The sequence below is a fragment of the Coregonus lavaretus genome (genome assembly GCF_964263955.1).
Source record: "Coregonus lavaretus genome assembly, contig: HAP1_SCAFFOLD_3314, whole genome shotgun sequence".
Lineage (NCBI taxonomy): Eukaryota > Metazoa > Chordata > Actinopteri > Salmoniformes > Salmonidae > Coregonus > Coregonus lavaretus.
Window position 1 is genome coordinate 12,501 of NW_028166253.1, and position 24,393 is coordinate 36,893.

General features: G+C 46.1%; 1 protein-coding gene across 1 annotated transcript in view; it reads right to left on the reverse strand.

Annotated features, from left to right (window-relative positions):
• The window catches only part of LOC311114933 (sister chromatid cohesion protein PDS5 homolog A-like), a gene marked incomplete at both ends in the record, with an annotated part of 61,209 nt that overhangs the window by 10,899 nt on the left and 25,917 nt on the right, over positions 1-24,393 (reverse strand). Inside the window, 7 exon segments of the mRNA XM_084190152.1 lie at positions 4,615-4,738; positions 6,905-7,065; positions 7,152-7,257; positions 8,267-8,382; positions 15,155-15,294; positions 16,439-16,487; positions 17,230-17,311. Coding sequence (XP_084046278.1) covers positions 4,615-4,738; positions 6,905-7,065; positions 7,152-7,257; positions 8,267-8,382; positions 15,155-15,294; positions 16,439-16,487; positions 17,230-17,311 — 778 coding nt within the window.

Consider the following 24,393-nt stretch of genomic DNA (forward strand, 5'->3'; position numbering starts at 1 on the left):
GGGACGTCAGCATTGAGACTACGAGAGAGAGGCTGGGGGGGAGAGAGGCTGGGGGGGGAGAGAGGCGGTTATCAACTGTTCTGGGACGTCAGCATTGAGACTACGAGAGAGAGGCTGGGGGGGAGAGGCGGTTATCAACTGTTCTGGGACGTCAGCATTGAGACTACGAGAGAGAGGCTGGGGGGGGGGGAGAGAGGCGGTTATCAACTGTTCTGGGACGTCAGCATTGAGACTACGAGAGAGAGGCTGGGGGGGTAGAGAGGCGGTTATCAACTGTTCTGGGACGTCAGCATTGAGACTACGAGAGAGAGGCTGGGGGGGGAGAGAGGCGGTTATCAACTGTTCTGGGACGTCAGCATTGAGACTACGAGAGAGAGGCTGGGGGGGGGAGAGAGGCGGTTATCAACTGTTCTGGACGTCAGCATTGAGACTACGAGAGAGAGGCTGGGGGGGGAGAGGAGGTTATCAACTGTTCTGGGACGTCAGCATTGAGACTACGAGAGAGAGGCTGGGGGGGAGAGAGGCTGGGGGGGGAGAGAGGCGGTTATCAACTGTTCTGGGACGTCAGCATTGAGACTACGAGAGAGAGGCTGGGGGGGAGAGAGGCTGGGGGGGGAGAGAGGCGGTTATCAACTGTTCTGGGACATCAGCATTGAGACTACGAGAGAGAGGCTGGGGGGGAGAGAGGCGGTTATCAACTGTTCTGGGGACGTCAGCATTGAGACTACGAGAGAGAGGCTGGGGGGGAGAGAGGCGGTTATCAACTGTTCTGGGACGTCAGCATTGAGACTACGAGAGAGAGGCTGGGGGGGAGAGAGGCGGTTATCAACTGTTCTGGGACGTCAGCATTGAGACTACGAGAGAGAGGCTGGGGGGGAGAGGAGGTTATCAACTGTTCTGGGACGTCAGCATTGAGACTACGAGAGAGAGGCTGGGGGGAGAGAGGCTGGGGGGGAGAGGAGGTTATCAACTGTTCTGGGACGTCAGCATTGAGACTACGAGAGAGAGGCTGGGGGGGGAGAGAGGCGGTTATCAACTGTTCTGGGACGTCAGCATTGAGACTACGAGAGAGAGGCTGGGGGGGAGAGAGGCGGTTATCAACTGTTCTGGGACGTCAGCATTGAGACTACGAGAGAGAGGCTGGGGGGGAGAGAGGCTGGGGGGGAGAGAGAGGCGGTTATCAACTGTTCTGGGACGTCAGCATTGAGACTACGAGAGAGAGGCTGGGGGGGGAGAGAGGCGGTTATCAACTGTTCTGGGACGTCAGCATTGAGACTACGAGAGAGAGGCTGGGGGGAGAGAGGCTGGGGGGGAGAGAGGCGGTTATCAACTGTTCTGGGACGTCAGCATTGAGACTACGAGAGAGAGGCTGGGGGGGGAGAGAGGCGGTTATCAACTGTTCTGGGACGTCAGCATTGAGACTACGAGAGAGAGGCTGGGGGGGGGGAGAGAGGCGGTTATCAACTGTTCTGGGACGTCAGCATTGAGACTACGAGAGAGAGGCTGGGGGGGAGAGAGGCTGGGGGGAGAGAGGCGGTTATCAACTGTTCTGGGACGTCAGCATTGAGACTACGAGAGAGAGGCTGGGGGGGGGAGAGAGGCGGTTATCAACTGTTCTGGGACGTCAGCATTGAGACTACGAGAGAGAGGCTGGGGGGGAGAGAGGCGGTTATCAACTGTTCTGGGACGTCAGCATTGAGACTACGAGAGAGAGGCTGGGGGGGAGAGAGAGGCGGTTATCAACTGTTCTGGGACGTCAGCATTGAGACTACGAGAGAGAGGCTGGGGGGAGAGAGGCGGTTATCAACTGTTCTGGGACGTCAGCATTGAGACTACGAGAGAGAGGCTGGGGGGGGAGAGAGGCGGTTATCAACTGTTCTGGGACGTCAGCATTGAGACTACGAGAGAGAGGCTGGGGGGGAGAGAGGCGGTTATCAACTGTTCTGGGACGTCAGCATTGAGACTACGAGAGAGAGGCTGGGGGGGGAGAGGCGGTTATCAACTGTTCTGGGACGTCAGCATTGAGACTACGAGAGAGAGGCTGGGGGGGAGAGAGGCGGTTATCAACTGTTCTGGGACGTCAGCATTGAGACTACGAGAGAGAGGCTGGGGGGGAGAGAGGCGGTTATCAACTGTTCTGGGACGTCAGCATTGAGACTAATAATAATAATAATAATAATAATAATAAGCCATTTAGCAGACGCTTTTATCCAAAGCTACTACTAGACAGAGGCTGGGGGAGAGGAGAGAGGGAAACCGAGGGGCAGAGAGAGAGAGATAGAGGGGCAGAGAGAGAGAGAGAGAGAGGGGCAGAGAGAGAGAGAGAGAGAGAGAGAGAGAGATAGAGGGGCAGAGAGAGAGAGAGAGAGACAGAGCGTGAGACAGAGTGGGAGAGAGAGAGAGAGCGAGAGAGGGGCAGAGAGAGAGAGAGAGGGGCAGAGAGAGAGAGAGAGAGAGGGGCAGAGAGAGAGAGAGAGAGAGAGAGAGAGAGAGAGATAGAGGGGCAGAGAGAGAGAGAGAGAGACAGAGCGTGAGACAGAGTGGGAGAGAGAGAGAGAGAGAGAGAGAGAGAGAGAGAGAGAGAGAGAGAGAGAGAGAGAGAGAGAGACACAGAGCGTGAGACAGAGTGGGAGAGAGAGAGAGAGCGAGAGAGGGCAGAGAGAGAGAGAGAGGGGCAGAGAGAGAGAGAGAGAGGGGCAGAGAGAGAGAGAGAGAGAGAGAGAGAGAGAGAGGGGCAGAGAGAGAGAGAGAGAGAGGAGGGGCAGAGAGAGAGAGAGAGGGCAGAGAGAGAGAGAGAGAGGGGCAGAGAGAGAGGGGCAGAGAGAGAGAGAGAGAGAGGGGGGGGGAGGCATTCCTACAAATACTGAAATGAAATAAGTCTATTAACCTGGCCTTAACCTGGTCCCAGAGTTGTCAGAACATCTAACCTCAAATCATTCTACCAATGTCTCATGGAAACATAGTGCTATAGAACGTCTTGGTAGTTTTTCCACATTTTGTTGCATAAAGTGGGATTTAAAAATATGTAATTGTAATTTGTCGTCGTTGATCTAAACACTCCGTAATGTGTAGTAGCATAAGTATTCACCCCATTTGTTATAGCAAGCCTAAATTAGTTCAGAAGTCAAATTGGTTTTCACGAATCAAAAAGTTATATGGACTCACTCTGTTATGAAATAATAGAGGTTGGCATGATTTTTTGAATGACTCCCCCTTCCTCTGTCCCCCATCCATACAACATCTGGAAGGTCCCTCAGTCAAGTATTGCATTTCAAGCACAGATTCAACTACAAAGACCAGGGAGCTTTTCAAAAGTCTCCTAAAGAAGGGCAGTGATTGGTAGATTGGTAACAGTAACAAATCAGACATTTAACATCTCTTTAAGCATGGTCAAGTTAATAATTATCCTGTGGGTGATGTATTAAACCACCCAGACACATCAAAAGATGCAGTCGTCCTTCTGAACTGAGTTGCAGGGCAGGAAGGAAACTGTTAGTGATGTCACCATGAGTTCATTGGTGATTTTAAAACAGCTACAGAGTTCAATGTCTGTGATGAGAGAAAACTGAGGATGGATCAACAACATTGTAGTGACTCCACAATAATGACTTAAATGAATACAAATATTCCAAAACATGCATATGTATGCAACAAGGCACTAAAGTATTAATAAAAAATACTAAAATGGAAAAGGAATATAGTCTTTTTGGCCTAAATGCGATGCCTCATGTTTGGGGCAAATCCAACACATCACATCACTGAGTAACTGCCTTCTTATTTTCAAGCACGGTGGTGGCTGCATCATGTTATGGGTATGCTTGTCATCGGCAAATACTGAGGAGTTTTTCAGGATAAAAAGAAACGGGATGGAGCTAAGAACAGACTAAATCCAAGAGGAAAACCTGCTTCAGTCTGCTTTTCACCAGACACTGGGCGAGGAATTCACCTTTCAGCAGGACAATAACCTACAACACAAGGCCACATCTACACTGGAGTGGCTTACCAAGAAGACAGTGAATGTTCCTGAGTGGCCGAGTTACGGTTTTGACTTAAATCTGCTTGAAAATCTATGGCAAGACTTGGAAACTGCAAGTCTACCCACGATCCCCAACATCTGGACAGAGCTTGAAGAATTATGAAAAGAATGAATGGGCTAATATTGTACAATCCAGGTGTGGAAAGCCCTTAGAGACTTAGACAAGACTCCCAGCTGTAATGGCTGCCAAAGGTGTTTCTAACACGCATCGACTCAGGGAGCTGAATACTTATCTAATCAAGGTATATTATAGTTTGATTTTTTCTTCCACTTTGACTTGAGTATTTAGTAAACAAAATGTGAACAAATCCAAGACTTTCTATAGGCAAGGTTCGTTCTCCGTCTCTCTCTCTCTCTCTCTCTCTCTCTCGCGCTCTCTCTTTTTATGCATCTCTCTCTCTCTCTCTCTCTCTCTCTCTCTCTCTCTCTCTCTCTCTCTCTCTCTCTCTCTCTCTCTCTCTCTCTCTCTCTCTGTCTCTCTCTCTCTCTCTCTCTCTCTCTCTCTCTCTCTCTCTCTCTCTCCTCTCTCTCTCTCTCTCTCTCTCTCTCTGTGTGTGTGTGTGTGTGAGGTGTGTTACCTCAAAGATCTGCGCCAGCTGGACCTCCTTGTTACAGAAGATAGCATGGATACAGTGAACAGCCTGTTTAGCCTGGTGGGGGGTTCCACGCTTAGCCTTCTGATGGAGGACTGGAATCAGGGTACTGGAGGAAAGGAGAGGAGAGGTTAGCACAGACGTACTGGAGGAAGGAGAGGAGGTTAGCACAGACGTACTGGAGGAAGGGGAGGTTAGCACAGACGTACTGGAGGAAGGGGAGGTTAGCACAGACGTACTGGAGGAAGGGGAGGTTAGCACAGACGTACTGGAGGAAGGGGAGGTTAGCACAGACGTACTGGAGGAAGGGGAGGTTAGCACAGACGTACTGGAGGAAGGGGAGGTTAGCACAGACGTACTGGAGGAAGGGGAGGTTAGCACAGACGTACTGGAGGAAGGGGAGGTTAGCACAGACGTACTGGAGGAAGGAGAGGAGGTTAGCACAGACGTACTGGAGGAAGGAGAGGAGGTTAGCACAGACGTACTGGAGGAAGGAGAGGAGGTTAGCACAGACGTACTGGAGGAAGGAGAGGAGGTTAGCACAGACGTACTGGAGGAAGGAGAGGAGGTTAGCACAGACGTACTGGAGGAAGGAGAGGAGAGGAGAGGTTAGCACAGACGTACTGGAGGAAGGGGAGGTTAGCACAGACGTACTGGAGGAAGGGGAGGAGAGGAGGTTAGCACAGACGTACTGGAGGAAGGAGAGGAGGTTAGCACAGACGTACTGGAGGAAGGGGAGGTTAGCACAGACGTACTGGAGGAAGGGGAGGTTAGCACAGACGTACTGGAGGAAGGGGAGGTTAGCACAGACGTACTGGAGGAAGGAGAGGAGGTTAGCACAGACGTACTGGAGGAAGGAGAGGAGGTTAGCACAGACGTACTGGAGGAAGGAGAGGAGGTTAGCACAGACGTACTGGAGGAAGGGGAGGTTAGCACAGACGTACTGGAGGAAGGAGAGGAGGTTAGCACAGACGTACTGGAGGAAGGAGAGGAGGTTAGCACAGACGTACTGGAGGAAGGAGAGGAGAGGAGAGGTTAGCACAGACGTACTGGAGGAAGTAGAGGAGGTTAGCACAGACGTACTGGAGGAAGGAGAGGTTAGCACAGATGTACTGGAGGAAGGAGAGGAGGTTAGCACAGACGTACTGGAGGAAGGAGAGGAGAGGAGGTTAGCACAGACGTACTGGAGGAAGGAGAGGAGAGGAGGTTAGCACAGACGTACTGGAGGAAGGAGAGGAGAGGAGGTTAGCACAGACGTACTGGAGGAAGGAGAGGAGAGGAGGTTAGCACAGACGTACTGGAGGAAGGAGAGGTTAGCACAGATGTACTGGAGGAAAGGAGAGGAGAGGAGGTTAGCACAGACGTACTGGAGGAAGGAGAGGAGAGGAGGTTAGCACAGACGTACTGGAGGAAGGAGAGGTTAGCACAGATGTACTGGAGGAAAGGAGAGGAGAGGAGGTTAGCACAGACGTACTGGAGGAAGGAGAGGAGGTTAGCACAGACGTACTGGAGGAAGGAGAGGAGAGGAGGTTAGCACAGACGTACTGGAGGAAGGAGAGGAGAGGAGGTTAGCACAGACGTACTGGAGGAAGGAGAGGAGAGGAGGTTAGCACAGACGTACTGGAGGAAGGAGAGGAGAGGAGGTTAGCACAGACGTACTGGAGGAAGGAGAGGTTAGCACAGATGTACTGGAGGAAAGGAGAGGAGAGGAGGTTAGCACAGACGTACTGGAGGAAGGAGAGGAGGTTAGCACAGACGTACTGGAGGAAGGAGAGGAGGTTAGCACAGACGTACTGGAGGAAGGAGAGGAGGACTCTTTAACCCCATTGAGGTCAGAAGACGTCTTTCAACAAGGGACAATTCCATGAAAACTCCAAGACATTCCAGGAATTCTTAATCCTGCACTAGTATATCCAAACCCAAATGGACCCTTCACCCCATGCATTAACTACCCATCAGGCCATTCCCCTCTCCCTCCCTCCCGCCATCCATCCCTCCCGATCCTATCTGCTGCAGTTCTGTCTTTATTTTCTGTCCAGTGCTTCTGAATATCCCCTCCTCTCCCCCCTCTCTGCCACCCACCCACCCCTCCCTCCCTCCCTCTCTGCCACCCTCCCTCCAGCCATCTCTGCCTCCCTCCCTCCCCCTCCGCCACCCTCCCCCTCCCTCCCTCCCTCTCTGCCTCCCTCCCTCCCTCTTGCCACCCTCCCCCTCTGCCTCCCTGCCACCCTCCCTCCCTCCCCCCTCCCTCCCTCCCCCTCCCTCCCTCTCTTACGATCGTATCTGCTGTAGTTCCGTCTCTATTTTCTGTCCCGTGTTCCTGAAGATCTGTATGGCAGCTTCAGCCACCTTGTCATCCTCCATCTTCAGACACTGGAGCAGAGACTCATAGGTCTCGGCAGAGTGGAACGCTGTGGGGTGGGTGAACGACAGAACCTGGAGGAGGACGAGGACAGGAACCAGTTATTCATCTGTCCATTCATTCATCCTTTCATCCACCAGTCCCATCCATCCATCCATACCTTCAGTAGTTCCAGTCCAGAGCGGATGGCAGTATCTGGTGTGACACCTTCATCATCATCATCAGCTGTTCCCTCAATAGATTTATTCAGCAGTTTGACCAGAGCACTGAGCAGAGAGAGATATAACATTACATATCATATATAACATATCATAACATTATATAACATCTTATTCAGCAGTTTGACCAGAGCACCGAGCAGAGAGAGATATAACATTACATATCATATATAACATATCATAACATTATATAACATCTTTATTCAGCAGTTTGACCAGAGCACTGGGCAGAGAGAGATATAACATTACATATCATATATAACATATCATAACATTATATAACATCTTATTCAGCAGTTTGACCAGAGCACCGAGCAGAGAGAGATATAACATTACATATCATATATAACATATCATAACATTATATAACATCTTATTCAGCAGTTTGACCAGAGCACTGGGCAGAGAGAGATATAACATTACATATCATATATAACATATCATAACATTATATAACATCTTTATTCAGCAGTTTGACCAGAGCACTGAGCAGAGAGAGATACAGAACAAAAAGACTGAACGACTGGGTCGCGTCTCTAAGCAAACGAACCGATAAAACGAACGACCAGCCGGCTTGGGTAGAGACCCTAGATTTGTGTCGGGACTATATCTCGTGGAAGGATGAAATAGTATGAATAAATTCATCAAAATAACGTATTTTTAATGAAAATATGTCAATGATTATTTGAATATGTTGGTAACCCGTTGTATAATGCCCTCGAAGCCGGTGTTTGGAGGATATATTGACACGGTTTGCCGGCGCCAGACGAATATATCCTCCAAAACATGGCTACTCCGGCATTATCACCGAAGTACCCACGTATCAGGGGTAGTTAAACTGTGGTAATCAATGTATTAAAACGTTATGGCCCCTATATGGTTAGTTGGGCCAACAGGATTGATGGTATGAAATGAAATGTATTATCCAGGGAACAATCTTCTCAAACCAAGGTCATGATTTGTTAACTTCACAACACTAAATAATAAATCATAAAATCAGACCGACTGCTACTGATAACAGCCATGCTACACACACACACACTGGCTGTTTATTTACCTGATGGCCTCGGAGTCGATGTGTACGGGAGCGATCCGTTCTAACAGGAACTTAACCATCTCCAGGAAGGGGTTGGTGGGCTGCTTAGGGAACGTCAGTTTACGAGTAATCTCCCTCTGAAATACAGGATCAATATCTACTGGTAATCTCCCTCTGAAATACATGATCAATATCTACTGGTAATCTCCCTCTGAAATACATTATCAATATCTACTGGTAATCTCCCTCTGAAATACATGATCAATATTTACTGGTAATCTCCCTCTGAAATACATGATCAATATCTACTGGTAATCTCCCTCTGAAATACAGGATCAATATCTACTGGTAATCTCCCTCTGAAATACAGGATCAATATTTACTGGTAATCTCCCTCTGAAATACATGATCAATATCTACTGGTAATCTCCCTCTGAAATACAGGATCAATATCTACTGGTAATCTCCCTCTGAAATACATGATCAATATCTACTGGTAATCTCCCTCTGAAATACATGATCAATATCTACTGGTAATCTCCCTCTGAAATACATGATCAATATCCACTGGTAATCTCGCTCTGAAATACAGGATCAAAATCTACTGGTAATCTCAGTCTGAAACACATTAATACATTATCAATATCTACTGGTAATCTCCTTCTGAAATACATAACCAATATCTACTGGTAATCTCCCTCTGAAATACAATATTCAATATCTACTGGTAATCTCCCTCTGAAATACATGATCAATATCCACTGGTAATCTCCCTCTGAAATACATTATCAATATCTACTGGTAATCTCCCTCTGAAATACATGATCAATATCTACTGGTAATCTCCCTCTGAAATACATGATCAATATCTACTGGTAATCTCCCTCTGAAATACATGATCAATATCTACTGGTAATCTCCCTCTGTAATACATGATCAATATCTACTGGTAATCTCCCTCTGAAATACATGATCAATATCCACTGGTAATCTCCCTCTGAAATACAGGATCAATATCTACTGGTAATCTCCCTCTGAAATACAGGATCAATATCTACTGGTAATCTCCCTCTGAAATACATGATCAATATCTACTGGTAATCTCCCTCTGAAATACATGATCAATATCTACTGGTAATCTCCCTCTGAAATACATGATCAATATCTACTGGTAATCTCCCTCTGAAATACATGATCAATATCTACTGGTAATCTCCCTCTGAAATACATTATCAATATCTACTGGTAATCTCAGTCTGAAACACATTAATACATGATCAATATCTACTGGTAATCTCTCTCTGAAATACATGATCAATATCTACTGGTAATCTCCCTCTGAAATACATGATCAATATCTACTGGTAATCTCCCTCTGAAATACATGATCAATATCTACTGGTAATCTCCCTCTGAAATACATGATCAATATCTACTGGTAATCTCCCTCTGAAATACATGATCAATATCTACTGGTAATCTCCCTCTGAAATACATTATCAATATCTACTGGTAATCTCAGTCTGAAACACATTAATACATGATCAATATCTACTGGTAATCTCTCTCTGAAATACATGATCAATATCTACTGGTAATCTCCCTCTGAAATACATGATCAATATCTACTGGTAATCTCCCTCTGAAACACAGGATCAATATCTACTGGTAATCTCCCTCTGAAATACAGGATCAATATCTACTGGTAATCTCCCTCTGAAATACATGATCAATATCTACTGGTAATCTCCCTCTGAAATACATGATCAATATCTACTGGTAATCTCCCTCTGAAATACATGATCAATATCTACTGGTAATCTCCCTCTGAAATACATGATCAATATCTACTGGTAATCTCCCTCTGAAATACATGATCAATATCTACTGGTAATCTCCCTCTGAAATACATGATCAATATCTACTGGTAATCTCCCTCTGAAATACAGGATCAATATCTACTGGTAATCTCAGTCTGAAACACATTAATACATTATCAATATCTACTGGTAATATCCTTCTGAAATACATGACCAATATCTACTGGTAATCTCCCTCTGAAATACATGATCAATATCTACTGGTAATCTCCCTCTGAAATACATGATCAATATCTACTGGTAATCTCCCTCTGAAACACAGGATCAATATCTACTGGTAATCTCCCTCTGAAATACAGGATCAATATCTACTGGTAATCTCCCTCTGAAATACATGATCAATATCTACTGGTAATCTCCCTCTGAAATACATGATCAATATCTACTGGTAATCTCCCTCTGAAATACATTATCAATATCTACTGGTAATCTCCCTCTGAAATACATGATCAATATCTACTGGTAATCTCCCTCTGAAATACAGGATCAATATCTACTGGTAATCTCCCTCTGAAATACATTAATACATTATCAATATCTACTGGTAATCTCCCTCTGAAATACATGATCAATATCTACTGGTAATCTCCCTCTGAAATACATGATCAATATCTACTGGTAATCTCCCTCTGAAATACATGATCAATATCTACTGGTAATCTCCCTCTGAAATACATGATCAATATCCACTGGTAATCTCCCTCTGAAATACATGATCAATATCTACTGGTAATCTCCCTCTGAAATACATGATCAATATCTACTGGTAATCTCAGTCTGAAACACATTAATACATTATCAATATCTACTGGTAATCTACCTCTGAAACACATTAATACATTATCAATATCTACTGGTAATCTCCCTCTGAAATACATGATCAATATCTACTGGTAATCTCCCTCTGAAACACATGATCAATATCTACTGGTAATCTCCCTCTGAAATACATGATCAATATCTACTGGTAATCTCCCTCTGAAATACATGACCAATATCTACTGGTAATCTCCCTCTGAAATACATGATCAATATCTACTGGTAATCTCCCTCTGAAATACATGATCAATATCTACTGGTAATCTCCCTCTGAAATACATGATCAATATCTACTGGTAATCTCCCTCTGAAATACATGATCAATATCTACTGGTAATCTCCCTCTGTAATACATGATCAATATCTACTGGTAATCTCCCTCTGAAATACAGGATCAATATCTACTGGTAATCTCCCTCTGAAATACAGGATCAATATCTACTGGTAATCTCCCTCTGAAATACATGATCAATATCTACTGGTAATCTCCCTCTGAAATACATGATCAATATCTACTGGTAATCTCCCTCTGTAATACATGATCAATATCTACTGGTAATCTCCCTCTGAAATACAGGATCAATATCTACTGGTAATCTCCCTCTGAAATACAGGATCAATATCTACTGGTAATCTCCCTCTGAAATACATTATCAATATCTACTGGTAATCTCCCTCTGAAATACAGGATCAATATCTACTGGTAATCTCCCTCTGAAATACATGATCAATATCTACTGGTAATCTCCCTCTGTAATACATGATCAATATCTACTGGTAATCTCCCTCTGAAATACAGGATCAATATCTACTGGTAATCTCCCTCTGAAATACAGGATCAATATCTACTGGTAATCTCCCTCTGAAATACAGGATCAATATCTACTGGTAATCTCCCTCTGAAATACATGACCAATATCTACTGGTAATCTCCCTCTGAAATACATGACCAATATCTACTGGTAATCTCCCTCTGAAATACATGATCAATATCTACTGGTAATCTCCCTCTGAAATACATGATCAATATCTACTGGTAATCTCCCTCTGAAATACATGATCAATATCTACTGGTAATCTCCCTCTGAAATACATGATCAATATCTACTGGTAATCTCCCTCTGAAATACATGATCAATATCTACTGGTAATCTCCCTCTGTAATACATGATCAATATCTACTGGTAATCTCCCTCTGAAATACAGGATCAATATCTACTGGTAATCTCCCTCTGAAATACAGGATCAATATCTACTGGTAATCTCCCTCTGAAATACATGATCAATATCTACTGGTAATCTCCCTCTGAAATACATGATCAATATCTACTGGTAATCTCCCTCTGTAATACATGATCAATATCTACTGGTAATCTCCCTCTGAAATACAGGATCAATATCTACTGGTAATCTCCCTCTGAAATACAGGATCAATATCTACTGGTAATCTCCCTCTGAAATACATTATCAATATCTACTGGTAATCTCCCTCTGAAATACAGGATCAATATCTACTGGTAATCTCCCTCTGAAATACATGATCAATATCTACTGGTAATCTCCCTCTGTAATACATGATCAATATCTACTGGTAATCTCCCTCTGAAATACAGGATCAATATCTACTGGTAATCTCCCTCTGAAATACAGGATCAATATCTACTGGTAATCTCCCTCTGAAATACAGGATCAATATCTACTGGTAATCTCCCTCTGAAATACAGGATCAATATCTACTGGTAATCTCCCTATGAAATACATGATCAATATCTACTGGTAATCTCCCTCTGAAATACATGATCAATATCTACTGGTAATCTCCCTCTGAAATACATGATCAATATCTACTGGTAATCTCCCTCTGTAATACATGATCAATATCTACTGGTAATCTCCCTCTGAAATACATGATCAATATCCACTGGTAATCTCCCTCTGAAATACAGGATCAATATCTACTGGTAATCTCCCTCTGAAATACAGGATCAATATCTACTGGTAATCTCCCTCTGAAATACATGATCAATATCTACTGGTAATCTCCCTATGAAATACATGATCAATATCCACTGGTAATCTCCCTCTGAAATACAGGATCAATATCTACTGGTAATCTCCCTATGAAATACATGATCAATATCTACTGGTAATCTCCCTCTGAAATACATGATCAATATCTACTGGTAATCTCCCTCTGAAATACAGGATCAATATCTACTGGTAATCTCCCTCTGAAATACATGATCAATATCTACTGGTAATCTCCCTCTGTAATACATTATCAATATCTACTGGTAATCTCCCTCTGAAATACAGGATCAATATCTACTGGTAATCTCCCTCTGAAATACAGGATCAATATCTACTGGTAATCTCCCTCTGAAATACAGGATCAATATCTACTGGTAATCTCCCTCTGAAATACAGGATCAATATCTACTGGTAATCTCCCTCTGAAATACATGATCAATATCTACTGGTAATCTCCCTCTGAAATACAGGATCAATATCTACTGGTAATCTCCCTCTGAAATACAGGATCAATATCTACTGGTAATCTCCCTCTGAAATACATGATCAATATCTACTGGTAATCTCCCTCTGAAATACATGATCAATATCTACTGGTAATCTCCCTCTGAAATACAGGATCAATATCTACTGGTAATCTCCCTATGAAATACATGATCAATATCTACTGGTAATCTCCCTCTGAAATACAGGATCAATATCTACTGGTAATCTCAGTCTGAAACACATTAATACATTATCAATATCTACTGGTAATCTCCCTCTGAAATACATGATCAATATCTACTGGTAATCTCCCTATGAAATACATGATCAATATCTACTGGTAATCTCCCTCTGAAATACATGATCAATATCTACTGGTAATCTCCCTCTGAAATACATGATCAATATCTACTGGTAATCTCCCTCTGAAATACATGATCAATATCCACTGGTAATCTCCCTCTGAAATACATGATCAATATCCACTGGTAATCTCCCTCTGAAATACAGGATCAATATCTACTGGTAATCTCAGTCTGAAACACATTAATACATTATCAATATCTACTGGTAATCTCCCTCTGAAATACATGATCAATATCTACTGGTAATCTCCCTCTGAAATACATGATCAATATCTACTGGTAATCTCCCTCTGAAATACATGATCAATATCTACTGGTAATCTCCCTCTGAAATACATGATCAATATCTACTGGTAATCTCCCTCTGAAATACAGGATCAATATCTACTGGTAATCTCCCTCTGAAATACATGATCAATATCTACTGGTAATCTCCCTCTGAAATACAGGATCAATATCTACTGGTAATCTCCCTATGAAATACATGATCAAAATCTACTGGTAATCTCAGTCTGAAACACATTAATACATTATCAATATCTACTGGTAATCTCAGTCTGAAATACATTAATACATTATCAACGTGGATGACGTCAATGGTGTGTGTAAATTTTATTTATTTATTACATTTTTAGTCATTTAGCAGACGCTTTCATCCAGAGCGATTTACAGGAGCAATTAGTGCCTTGCTCAACGGCACATCGACAGATTTTTCACCTAGTCGGCTCGGGGATTAGAACCAGCGACCTTTCGGTTACTGGCACAACGCTCTTACCCACTAAGCTACCTGCCACCCCATGTACGTATCAGTGTGTGTATATATAGTGTGTATGTAGTGTAGTGTGTGTGTAGTGTGTATGTAGTGTGTGTGTAGTGTAGTGTAGTGTGTGTGTGTAGTGTGTGTAGTGTAGTGTAGTGTAGTGTGTAGTGTGTAGTGTGTAGTGTGTAGTGTAGTGTGTGTAGTGTAGTGTGTAGTGTGTAGTGTAGTGTAGTGTGTGGTGTAGTGTGTAGTGTGTAGTGTAGTGTGTAGTGTAGTGTGTAGTGAGTAGTGTGTAGTGTGTAGTGTAGTGTGTAGTGTAGTGTGTAGTGTGTAGTGTATAGTGTGTAGTGTAGTGTAGTGTGTAGTGTGTAGTGTAGTGTGTAGTGTAGTGTGTAATGTGTAGTGTAGTGTGTAGTGTGTAGTGTGTAGTGTGTAGTGTAGTGTAGTGTGTAGTGTGTAGTGTAGTGTAGTGTAGTGTGTAATGTGTAGTGTGTAGTGTGTAGTGTGTAGTGTGTAGTGTGTAGTGTGTAGTGTAGTGTGTAGTGTGTAGTGTGTAGTGAGTCCTTACCACACAGAGCTCAGCCTGTTTACAGGAGCAGACGGGGCTGATGAGAGTATCCAGCTGGACTCGGAGCTTCTCATCCTCTCCTAACACCTGATTAAACCTCTTCATGAAGTCCTGGGCCTTGCCAGCATCCGGGAGGTTCTCTACGGGGGGGTTGTGTTTTAGTGGGAAGCATTGGCATTTTTATACATTAATGCAATAGACTGAAATTATACAGCAACATGAAAAGACAAGAGAAATCTCAAATCAGAACAGAATAAAAACCCAGGAGTACCCCCCCCCCTCCACCCAGCCCCAAACCCAGGAGTACCCCCCCCTCCACCCAGCCCCAAACCCAGGAGTACCCCCCCCCCCCCCCCCCACCCAGCCCCAAACCCAGGAGTACCCCCCCCTCCACCCAGCCCCAAACCCAGGAGTACCCCCCCCCCCCACCCAGCCCCAAACCCAGGAGTACCCCCCTCCCCCTCCACCCAGCCCCAAACCCAGGAGTACCCCCCCCCCCCACCCATCCCCAAACCCAGGAGTACCCCCCCCCCCCACCCATCCCCAAACCCAGGAGTACCCCCCCCTCCACCCATCCCCAAACCCAGGAGTACCCCCCCCTCCACCCATCCCCAAACCCAGGAGTACCCCCCCCCCTCCACCCAGCCCCAAACCCAGGAGTACCCCCCCCCCCCACCCATCCCCAAACCCAGGAGTACCCCCCCCCCCTCCACCCAGCCCCAAACCCAGGAGTAACCCCCCCTCTCCACCCAGCCCCAAACCCAGGAGTAACCCCCCCCTCCACCCAGCCCCAAACCCAGGAGTAACTCCCCCCTCCACCCAGCCCCAAACCCAGGAGTACCCCCCCCCTCCACCCAGCCCCAAACCCAGGAGTACCCCCCCCCCCCCCACCCATCCATCCCCAAACCCAGGAGTACCCCCCCCTCCACCCATCCCCAAACCCAGGAGTACCCCCCCTCCACCCAGCCCCAAACCCAGGAGTACCCCCCCCCCTCCACCCAGCCCCAAACCCAGGAGTACCCCCCCCCCCCCCTCCACCCAGCCCCAAACCCAGGAGTTCCCCCCCCCTCCACCCAGCCCCAAACCCAGGAGTACCCCCCCCCCTCCACCCAGCCCCAAACCCAGGAGTAACCCCCCCCCTCCACCCAGCCCCAAACCCAGGAGTAACCCCCCCCTCCACCCAGCCCCAAACCCAGGAGTAACCCCCCCCCTCCACCCAGCCCCAAACCCAGGAGTACCCCCCCCCCCCCCCCCCCAGTATATGGAGAAGTGTGTCCCACTCACTGCTAATGGTCATCAGCTTTCCAAACATGGCAGTGGTGTTGGCTTCAGACTACAGAGAGGAGACTTCAGGTTAGAAGAGGTACAACACCATTCTGTAGCATGATGAAGAGGTGGGATGAAGAGGTGTGTGTGTGATGAAGAGGTGTGTGTGTGTGTGTGTGTGTGTGTGTGTGTGTGTGTGTGATGAAGAGGTGAGTGTGTTGTACGTGGTGTGATGAAGAGGTGTGTGTGAGTGTGTTGTACGTGGTGTGATGAAGAGGTGTGTGTGTGTGAGTGTGTTGTACGTGGTGTGATGAAGAGGTGTGTGTGAGTGTGTTGTACGTACTGTGATGAAGAGGTGTGTGTGTGATGAAGAGGTGTGTGTGTGATGAAGAGGTGTGTGTGTGATGAAGAGGTGTGTGTGTGATGAAGAGGTGAGTGTGTGATGAAGAGGTGTGTGTGAGTGTGTTGTACGTGGTGTGATGAAGAGGTGTGTGTGTGTGTGATGAAGAGGTGTGTGTGTGTGATGAAGAGGTGTGTGTGTGTGTGATGAAGAGGTGTGTGTGTGATGAAGAGGTGTGTGTGTGATGAAGAGGTGTGTGTGTGTGATGAAGAGGTGAGTGTGTTGTACGTGGTGTGTGTGTGATAAAGAGGTGTGTGATGAAGAGGTGTGTGTGTGATGAAGAGGTGTGTGTGTGATGAAGAGGTGTGTGTGTTGTACGTGGTGTGTGTGTGATAAAGAGGTGTGTGATGAAGAGGTGTGTGATGAAGAGGTGTGTGTGAGTGTGTTGTACGTGGTGTGTGTGACTCACGGCAGGTAGTTTGTGGAGGTCCAGCAGTTCTCTGACCAAACCTCTCAACATGTTCTGACACTTCCACATTTCATTCAGAGCCCTGAGAGGGGAGGGAGGGAGAAAATGGTATAATACAATCAGAAGACCCACTTCCACATTTCATTCAGAGCCCTGAGAGGGGAGGGAGGGAGAATATGGTATAATACAATCAGAAGACCCACTTCCACATTTCATTCAGAGCCCTGAGAGGGGAGGGAGGGAGAAAATGGTATAATACAATCAGAAGACCGACTACCACATTACACAGGCTGAACTCACAGCCTTAACCCTGGAAAGGAATGCGGCCCTGACAGCATCAGGAATAAAATGCTTCAACACAGTACTCCTGAGAGGCAGCTTCCCTGAATGCTTCAACACAGTACTCCTGAGATGCAGCTTCCCTGAATGCTTCAACACAGTACTCCTGAGGGGCAGCTTCCCTGAATGCTTCAACACAGTACTCCTGAGGGGAAGCTTCCCTGAATGCTTCAACACAGTACTCCTGAGAGGCAGCTTCCCTGAATGCTTCAACACAGTACTCCTGAGAGGCAGCTTCCCTGAATGCTTCAACACAGTACTCCTGAGCGGCAGCTTCCCTGAATGCTTCAACACAGTACTCCTGAGGGGCAGCTTCCCTGAATGCTTCAACACAGTACTCCTGAGGGGAAGCTTCCCTGAATGCTTCAACACAGTACTCCTGAGCGGCAGCTTCCCTGAATGCTTCAACACAGTACTCCTGAGGGGCAGCTTCCCTGAATGCTTCAACACAGTACTCCTGAGGGGCAGGATGCCTTATTAAAACTATTCAACCAGGTTCTGGAGAGAGGCAGCTTCCCTGAATGCTTCAACACAGTACTCCTGAGGGGCAGCTTCCCTGAATGCTTCAACACAGTACTCCTGAGAGGCAGCTTCCCTGAATGCTTCAACACAGTACTCCTGAGGGGCAGCTTCCCTGAATGCTTCAACACAGTACTCCTGAGGGGCAGCTTCCCTGAATGCTTCAACACAGTACTCCTGAGAGGCAGCTTCCCTGAATGCTTCAACACAGTACTCCTGAGATGCAGCTTCCCTGAATGCTTCAACACAGTACTCCTGAGAGGCAGCTTCCCTGAATGCTTCAACACAGTACTCCTGAGATGCAGCTTCCCTGAATGCTTCAACACAGTACTCCTGAGAGGTAGCTTCCCTGAATGCTTCAACACAGTGCTCCTGAGAGGCAGCTTCCCTGAATGCTTCAACACAGTACTCCTGAGGGGAAGGATGCCTTATTAAAACTATTCAACCAGGTTCTGGAGAGAGGTAGCTTCCCTGAATGCTTCAACACAGTACTCCTGAGATGCAGCTTCCCTGAATGCTTCAACACAGTACTCCTGAGAGGTAGCTTCCCTGAATGCTTCAACACAGTACTCCTGAGGGGCAGCTTCCCTGAATGCTTCAACACAGTACTCCTGAGGGGCAGCTTCCCTGAATTCTTCAACACAGTACTCCTGAGGGGCAGCTTCCCTGAATGCTTCAACACAGTACTCCTGAGAGGCAGCTTCCCTGAATGCTTCAACACAGTACTCCTGAGAGGCAGCTTCCCTGAATGCTTCAACACAGTACTCCTGAGAGGCAGCTTCCCTGAATGCTTCAACACAGTACTCCTGAGAGGCAGCTTCCCTGAATGCTTCAACACAGTACTCCTGAGGGGCAGCTTCCCTGAATGCTTCAACACAGTACTCCTGAGGGGCAGCTTCCCTGAATGCTTCAACACAGTACTCCTGAGGGGAAGCTTCCCTGAATGCTTCAACACAGTACTCCTGAGGGGCAGCTTCCCTGAATGCTTCAACACAGTACTCCTGAGGGGCAGCTTCCCTGAATGCTTCAACACAGTACTCCTGAGGGGAAGCTTCCCTGAATTCTTCAACACAGTACTCCTGAGGGGCAGCTTCCCTGAATGCTTCAACACAGTACTCCTGAGGGGCAGCTTCCCTGAATGCTTCAACACAGTACTCCTGAGGGGCAGCTTCCCTGAATGCTTCAACACAGTACTCCTGAGGGGCAGCTTCCCTGAATGCTTCAACACAGTACTCCTGAGGGGCAGCTTCCCTGAATGCTTCAACACAGTACTCCTGAGGGGCAGCTTCCCTGAATGCTTCAACACAGTACTCCTGAGGGGCAGCTTCCCTGAATGCTTCAACACAGTACTCCTGAGGGGAAGCTTCCCTGAATGCTTCAACACAGTCCTCCTGAGGGGAAGCTTCCCTGAATGCTTCAACACAGTACTCCTGAGGGGAAGCTTCCCTGAATGCTTCAACACAGTACTCCTGAGGGGAAGCTTCCCTGAATGCTTCAACACAGTACTCCTGAGAGGCAGCTTCCCTGAATGCTTCAACACAGTACTCCTGAGGGGCAGCTTCCCTGATATTTGGAACCAGGGTCTAATAATCCTCATACAGTGAATTCGGTAAGTATTCAGACCCCTTGACTTTTTCCACATTTTGTTACATTACAGCCTTATTCTAAAAACATTTCCTCAATCTACACACAATACCCCATAATGACAAAGCAAAAACAGGTTTAGACATTTTTGCAAATGTATTACAAATAAAAAACAGAAATACCTTATTTACATAAGTATTCAGACCCTTTGCTATGAGACTCGAAATTGAGCTCTGGTGCATCCTGCTTCCATTGATCATCCTTGAGATGTTTCTACAACTTGGAGTCCACCTGTGGTAAATTCAATTGATTGGACATGATTTGGAAAGGCACACACCTGTCTATATAAGGTCAAACAGTTGACAGTGCATGTCAGATCAAAAACCAAGCCATGAGGTCGAAGGAATTGTCTGTAAAGCTCCGAGACAGGATTGTGTCGAGGCACAGATCTGGGGAAGTGTACCAAAAAATGTCTGCAGCATTGAAGGTCCCCAAGAACACAGTGGCCTCCATCATTCTTAAATGGAAGAAGTTTGGAACCACCAAGACTCTTCCTAGAGCTGGCCGCCCGGCCAAACTGAGCAATCGGGGGAGAAGGGCCTTGGTCAGGGAGGTGACCAAGAACCCGATGGTCACTCTGACAGAGCTCCAGAGTTCCTCTGTGGAGATGGGAGAACCTTCCAGAAGGACAACCATCTCTGCAGCACTCCACCAATCAGGTCTTTATGGTAGAGTGGCCAGACGGAAGCCACTCCTCAGTAAAAGGCACATGACAGCCCACTTGGAGTTTGCCAAAAGGCACCTAAAGGACTCTCAGACCATGAGAAAGAAGATTCTCTGGGTCTGATGAAACCAAGATTGAACCCGTTTTGCTTTGTCATTATGGGGTATTGTGTGTAGATTGATGAGGGGAGAAAAAAACGATTTAATCCATTTTAGAATAAGGCTGTACCGTAACAAAATGTGGGAAAAGTCAAGGGGTCTGAATACTTTCCGAAGGCGCTGTGTGGGCGCTATTTCTTTGCTTCCGGTTCTTAAGTTTTGTTTTTGCGTCTTTTACTTTCAGTTTTGTACACCAGCTTCAAAAAAGCTGAAAATATAATATTTTGACGGTAAAATGATTCACTATACTTGAGCTTGTTTTGTCACATTAACTGAAATTAGGCGGACTATTAGAATTTTAGCAACCAGGAAATGGAGCGATTTCTGCCCAGAGTAGCTTAAAAGCACGGCCAAGTTAATAATTATTCTGTGGGTGATGTATTCAACCGCCCAGACACATCAAAAGGATGCAGTCGTCCTTCTGAACTGAGCTGCAGGGCAGGAAGGAAACTGTTAGTGATGTCACCGTGAGGCCGTTGGTGATTTTTTTTTAAACAGCTACAGAGTTCAAAGGCTGTGACGGGAGAAATCATGCATCTGTATGCAACAAGACACTAAAGTAATACTGAACAAAGAACATGGCAAAGGAATACACTTTCTGTCCTAAACGCAAAGCCCTACGTAAATGCGATGCCTCATGTTTGGGGCAAATCACTGAGTAACTGCCTGATAAATTCATTGTTTTTGGATTTTTCAAGTCTCTGACTGTCTAGCTTTTATTTTGGTGGTTGTTAGTTCTCAAGAACATAAAATAAACCTCTATTATCTCTTCTACATACGTTATATCTGGTTTAGTCGTTTCAGTTTTTCCTTCCACAAAATGTAGTATTTTCACTGTTTGAAAATTAAAATAAAAAAACACTTTAAGTGGTCAGCTCAAGGATTACATTGGCAGAAAAATCCCTGGTGTGGCTAGGTGTTGGTACTAACAGGGCTATGGCTAGGTGTTGGTACTAACAGGGTTATGGCTAGGTGTTGGTACTAACAGGGTTATGGCTAGGTGTTGGTACTAACAGGGTTATGGCTAGGTGTTGGTACTAACAGGGTTATGGCTAGGTGTTGGTACTAACAGGGTTATGGCTAGGTGTTGGTACTAACAGGGTTATGGCTAGGTGTTGGTACTAGCAGGGTTATGGCTAGGTGTTGGTACTAACAGGGTTATGGCTAGGTGTTGGTACTAACAGGGCTAGGTGTTGGTACTAACAGGGTTATGGCTAGGTGTTGGTACTAACAGGGTTATGGCTAGGTGTTGGTACTAACAGGGTTATGGCTAGGTGTTGGTACTAACAGGGTTATGGCTAGGTGTTGGTACTAACAGGGTTATGGCTAGGTGTTGGTACTAACAGGGTTATGGCTAGGTGTTGGTGCTAACAGGGTTATGGCTAGGTGTTGGTACTAACAGGGTTATGGCTAGGTGTTGGTACTAACAGGGTTATGGCTAGGTGTTGGTACTAACAGGGTTATGGCTAGGTGTTGGTACTAACAGGGTTATGGCTAGGTGTTGGTGCTAACAGGGTTATGGCTAGGTGTTGGTACTAACAGGGTTATGGCTAGGTGTTGGTACCAACAGGGTTATGGCTAGGTGTTGGTACTAACAGGGCTAGGTGTTGGTACTAACAGGGTTATGGCTAGGTGTTGGTACTAACAGGGTTATGGCTAGGTGTTGGTACTAACAGGGTTATGGCTAGGTGTTGGTACTAACAGGGTTATGGCTAGGTGTTGGTACTAACAGGGTTATGGCTAGGTGTTGGTACTAACAGGGTTATGGCTAGGTGTTGGTACTAACAGGGTTATGGCTAGGTGTTGGTGCTAACAGGGTTATGGCTAGGTGTTGGTACTAACAGGGCTAGGTGTTGGTACTAACAGGGTTATGGCTAGGTGTTGGTACTAACAGGGCTAGGTGTTGGTACTAACAGGGTTATGGCTAGGTGTTGGTACTAACAGGGTTATGGCTAGGCGTTGGTACTAACAGGGTTATGGCTAGGTGTTGGTACTAACAGGGTTATGGCTAGGTGTTGGTACTAACAGGGCTAGGTGTTGGTACTAACAGGGCTAGGTGTTGGTACTAACAGGGCTAGGTGTTGGTACTAACAGGGTTATGGCTAGGTGTTGGTACTAACAGGGTTATGGCTAGGTGTTGGTACTAACAGGGTTATGGCTAGGTGTTGGTGCTAACAGGGTTATGGCTAGGTGTTGGTATTAACAGGGTTATGGCTAGGTGTTGGTACTAACAGGGTTATGGCTAGGTGTTGGTACTAACAGGGTTATGGCTAGGTGTTGGTACTAACAGGGCTAGGTGTTGGTACTAACAGGGTTATGGCTAGGTGTTGGTACTAACAGGGTTATGGCTAGGTGTTGGTGCTAACAGGGTTAGGTGTTGGTACTAACAGGGTTATGGCTAGGTGTTGGTACTAACAGGGTTATGGCTAGGTGTTGGTACTAACAGGGTTATGGCTAGGTGTTGGTACTAACAGGGTTATGGCTAGGTGTTGGTACTAACAGGGTTATGGCTAGGTGTTGGTACTAACAGGGTTATGGCTAGGTGTTGGTACTAACAGGGTTATGGCTAGGTGTTGGTACTAACAGGGCTAGGTGTTGGTACTAACAGGGTTATGGCTAGGTGTTGGTGCTAACAGGGTTATGGCTAGGTGTTGGTGCTAACAGGGTTATGGCTAGGTGTTGGTGCTAACAGGGTTATGGCTAGGTGTTGGTACTAACAGGGTTATGGCTAGGTGTTGGTACTAACAGGGTTATGGCTAGGTGTTGGTACTAACGGGGTTATGGCTAGGTGTTGGTACTAACGGGGTTATGGCTAGGTGTTGGTACTAACAGGGTTAGGGCTAGGTGTTGGTACTAACAGGGTTATGGCTAGGTGTTGGTACTAACAGGGTTATGGCTAGGTGTTGGTACTAACAGGGCTAGGTGTTGGTACTAACAGGGTTATGGCTAGGTGTTGGTACTAACAGGGTTATGGCTAGGTGTTGGTACTAACAGGGCTAGGTGTTGGTACTAACAGGGCTAGGTGTTGGTACTAACAGGGTTATGGCTAGGTGTTGGTACTAACAGGGTTATGGCTAGGTGTTGGTACTAACAGGGTTATGGCTAGGTGTTGGTGCTAACAGGGTTATGGCTAGGTGTTGGTACTAACAGGGTTATGGCTAGGTGTTGGTACTAACAGGGTTATGGCTAGGTGTTGGTACTAACAGGGCTAGGTGTTGGTACTAACAGGGTTATGGCTAGGTGTTGGTGCTAACAGGGTTATGGCTAGGTGTTGGTACTAACAGGGTTATGGCTAGGTGTTGGTACTAACAGGGTTATGGCTAGGTGTTGGTACTAACAGGGTTATGGCTAGGTGTTGGTACTAACAGGGTTATGGCTAGGTGTTGGTACTAACAGGGCTAGGTGTTGGTACTAACAGGGTTATGGCTAGGTGTTGGTACTAACAGGGCTAGGTGTTGGTACTAACAGGGTTATGGCTAGGTGTTGGTACTAACAGGGCTAGGTGTTGGTACTAACAGGGTTATGGCTAGGTGTTGGTACTAACAGGGTTATGGCTAGGTGTTGGTACTAACAGGGTTATGGCTAGGTGTTGGTACTAACAGGGCTAGGTGTTGGTACTAACAGGGTTATGGCTAGGTGTTGGTACTAACAGGGTTATGGCTAGGTGTTGGTACTAACAGGGCTAGGTGTTGGTACTAACAGGGCTAGGTGTTGGTACTAACAGGGTTATGGCTAGGTGTTGGTACTAACAGGGTTATGGCTAGGTGTTGGTACTAACAGGGTTATGGCTAGGTGTTGGTGCTAACAGGGTTATGGCTAGGTGTTGGTATTAACAGGGTT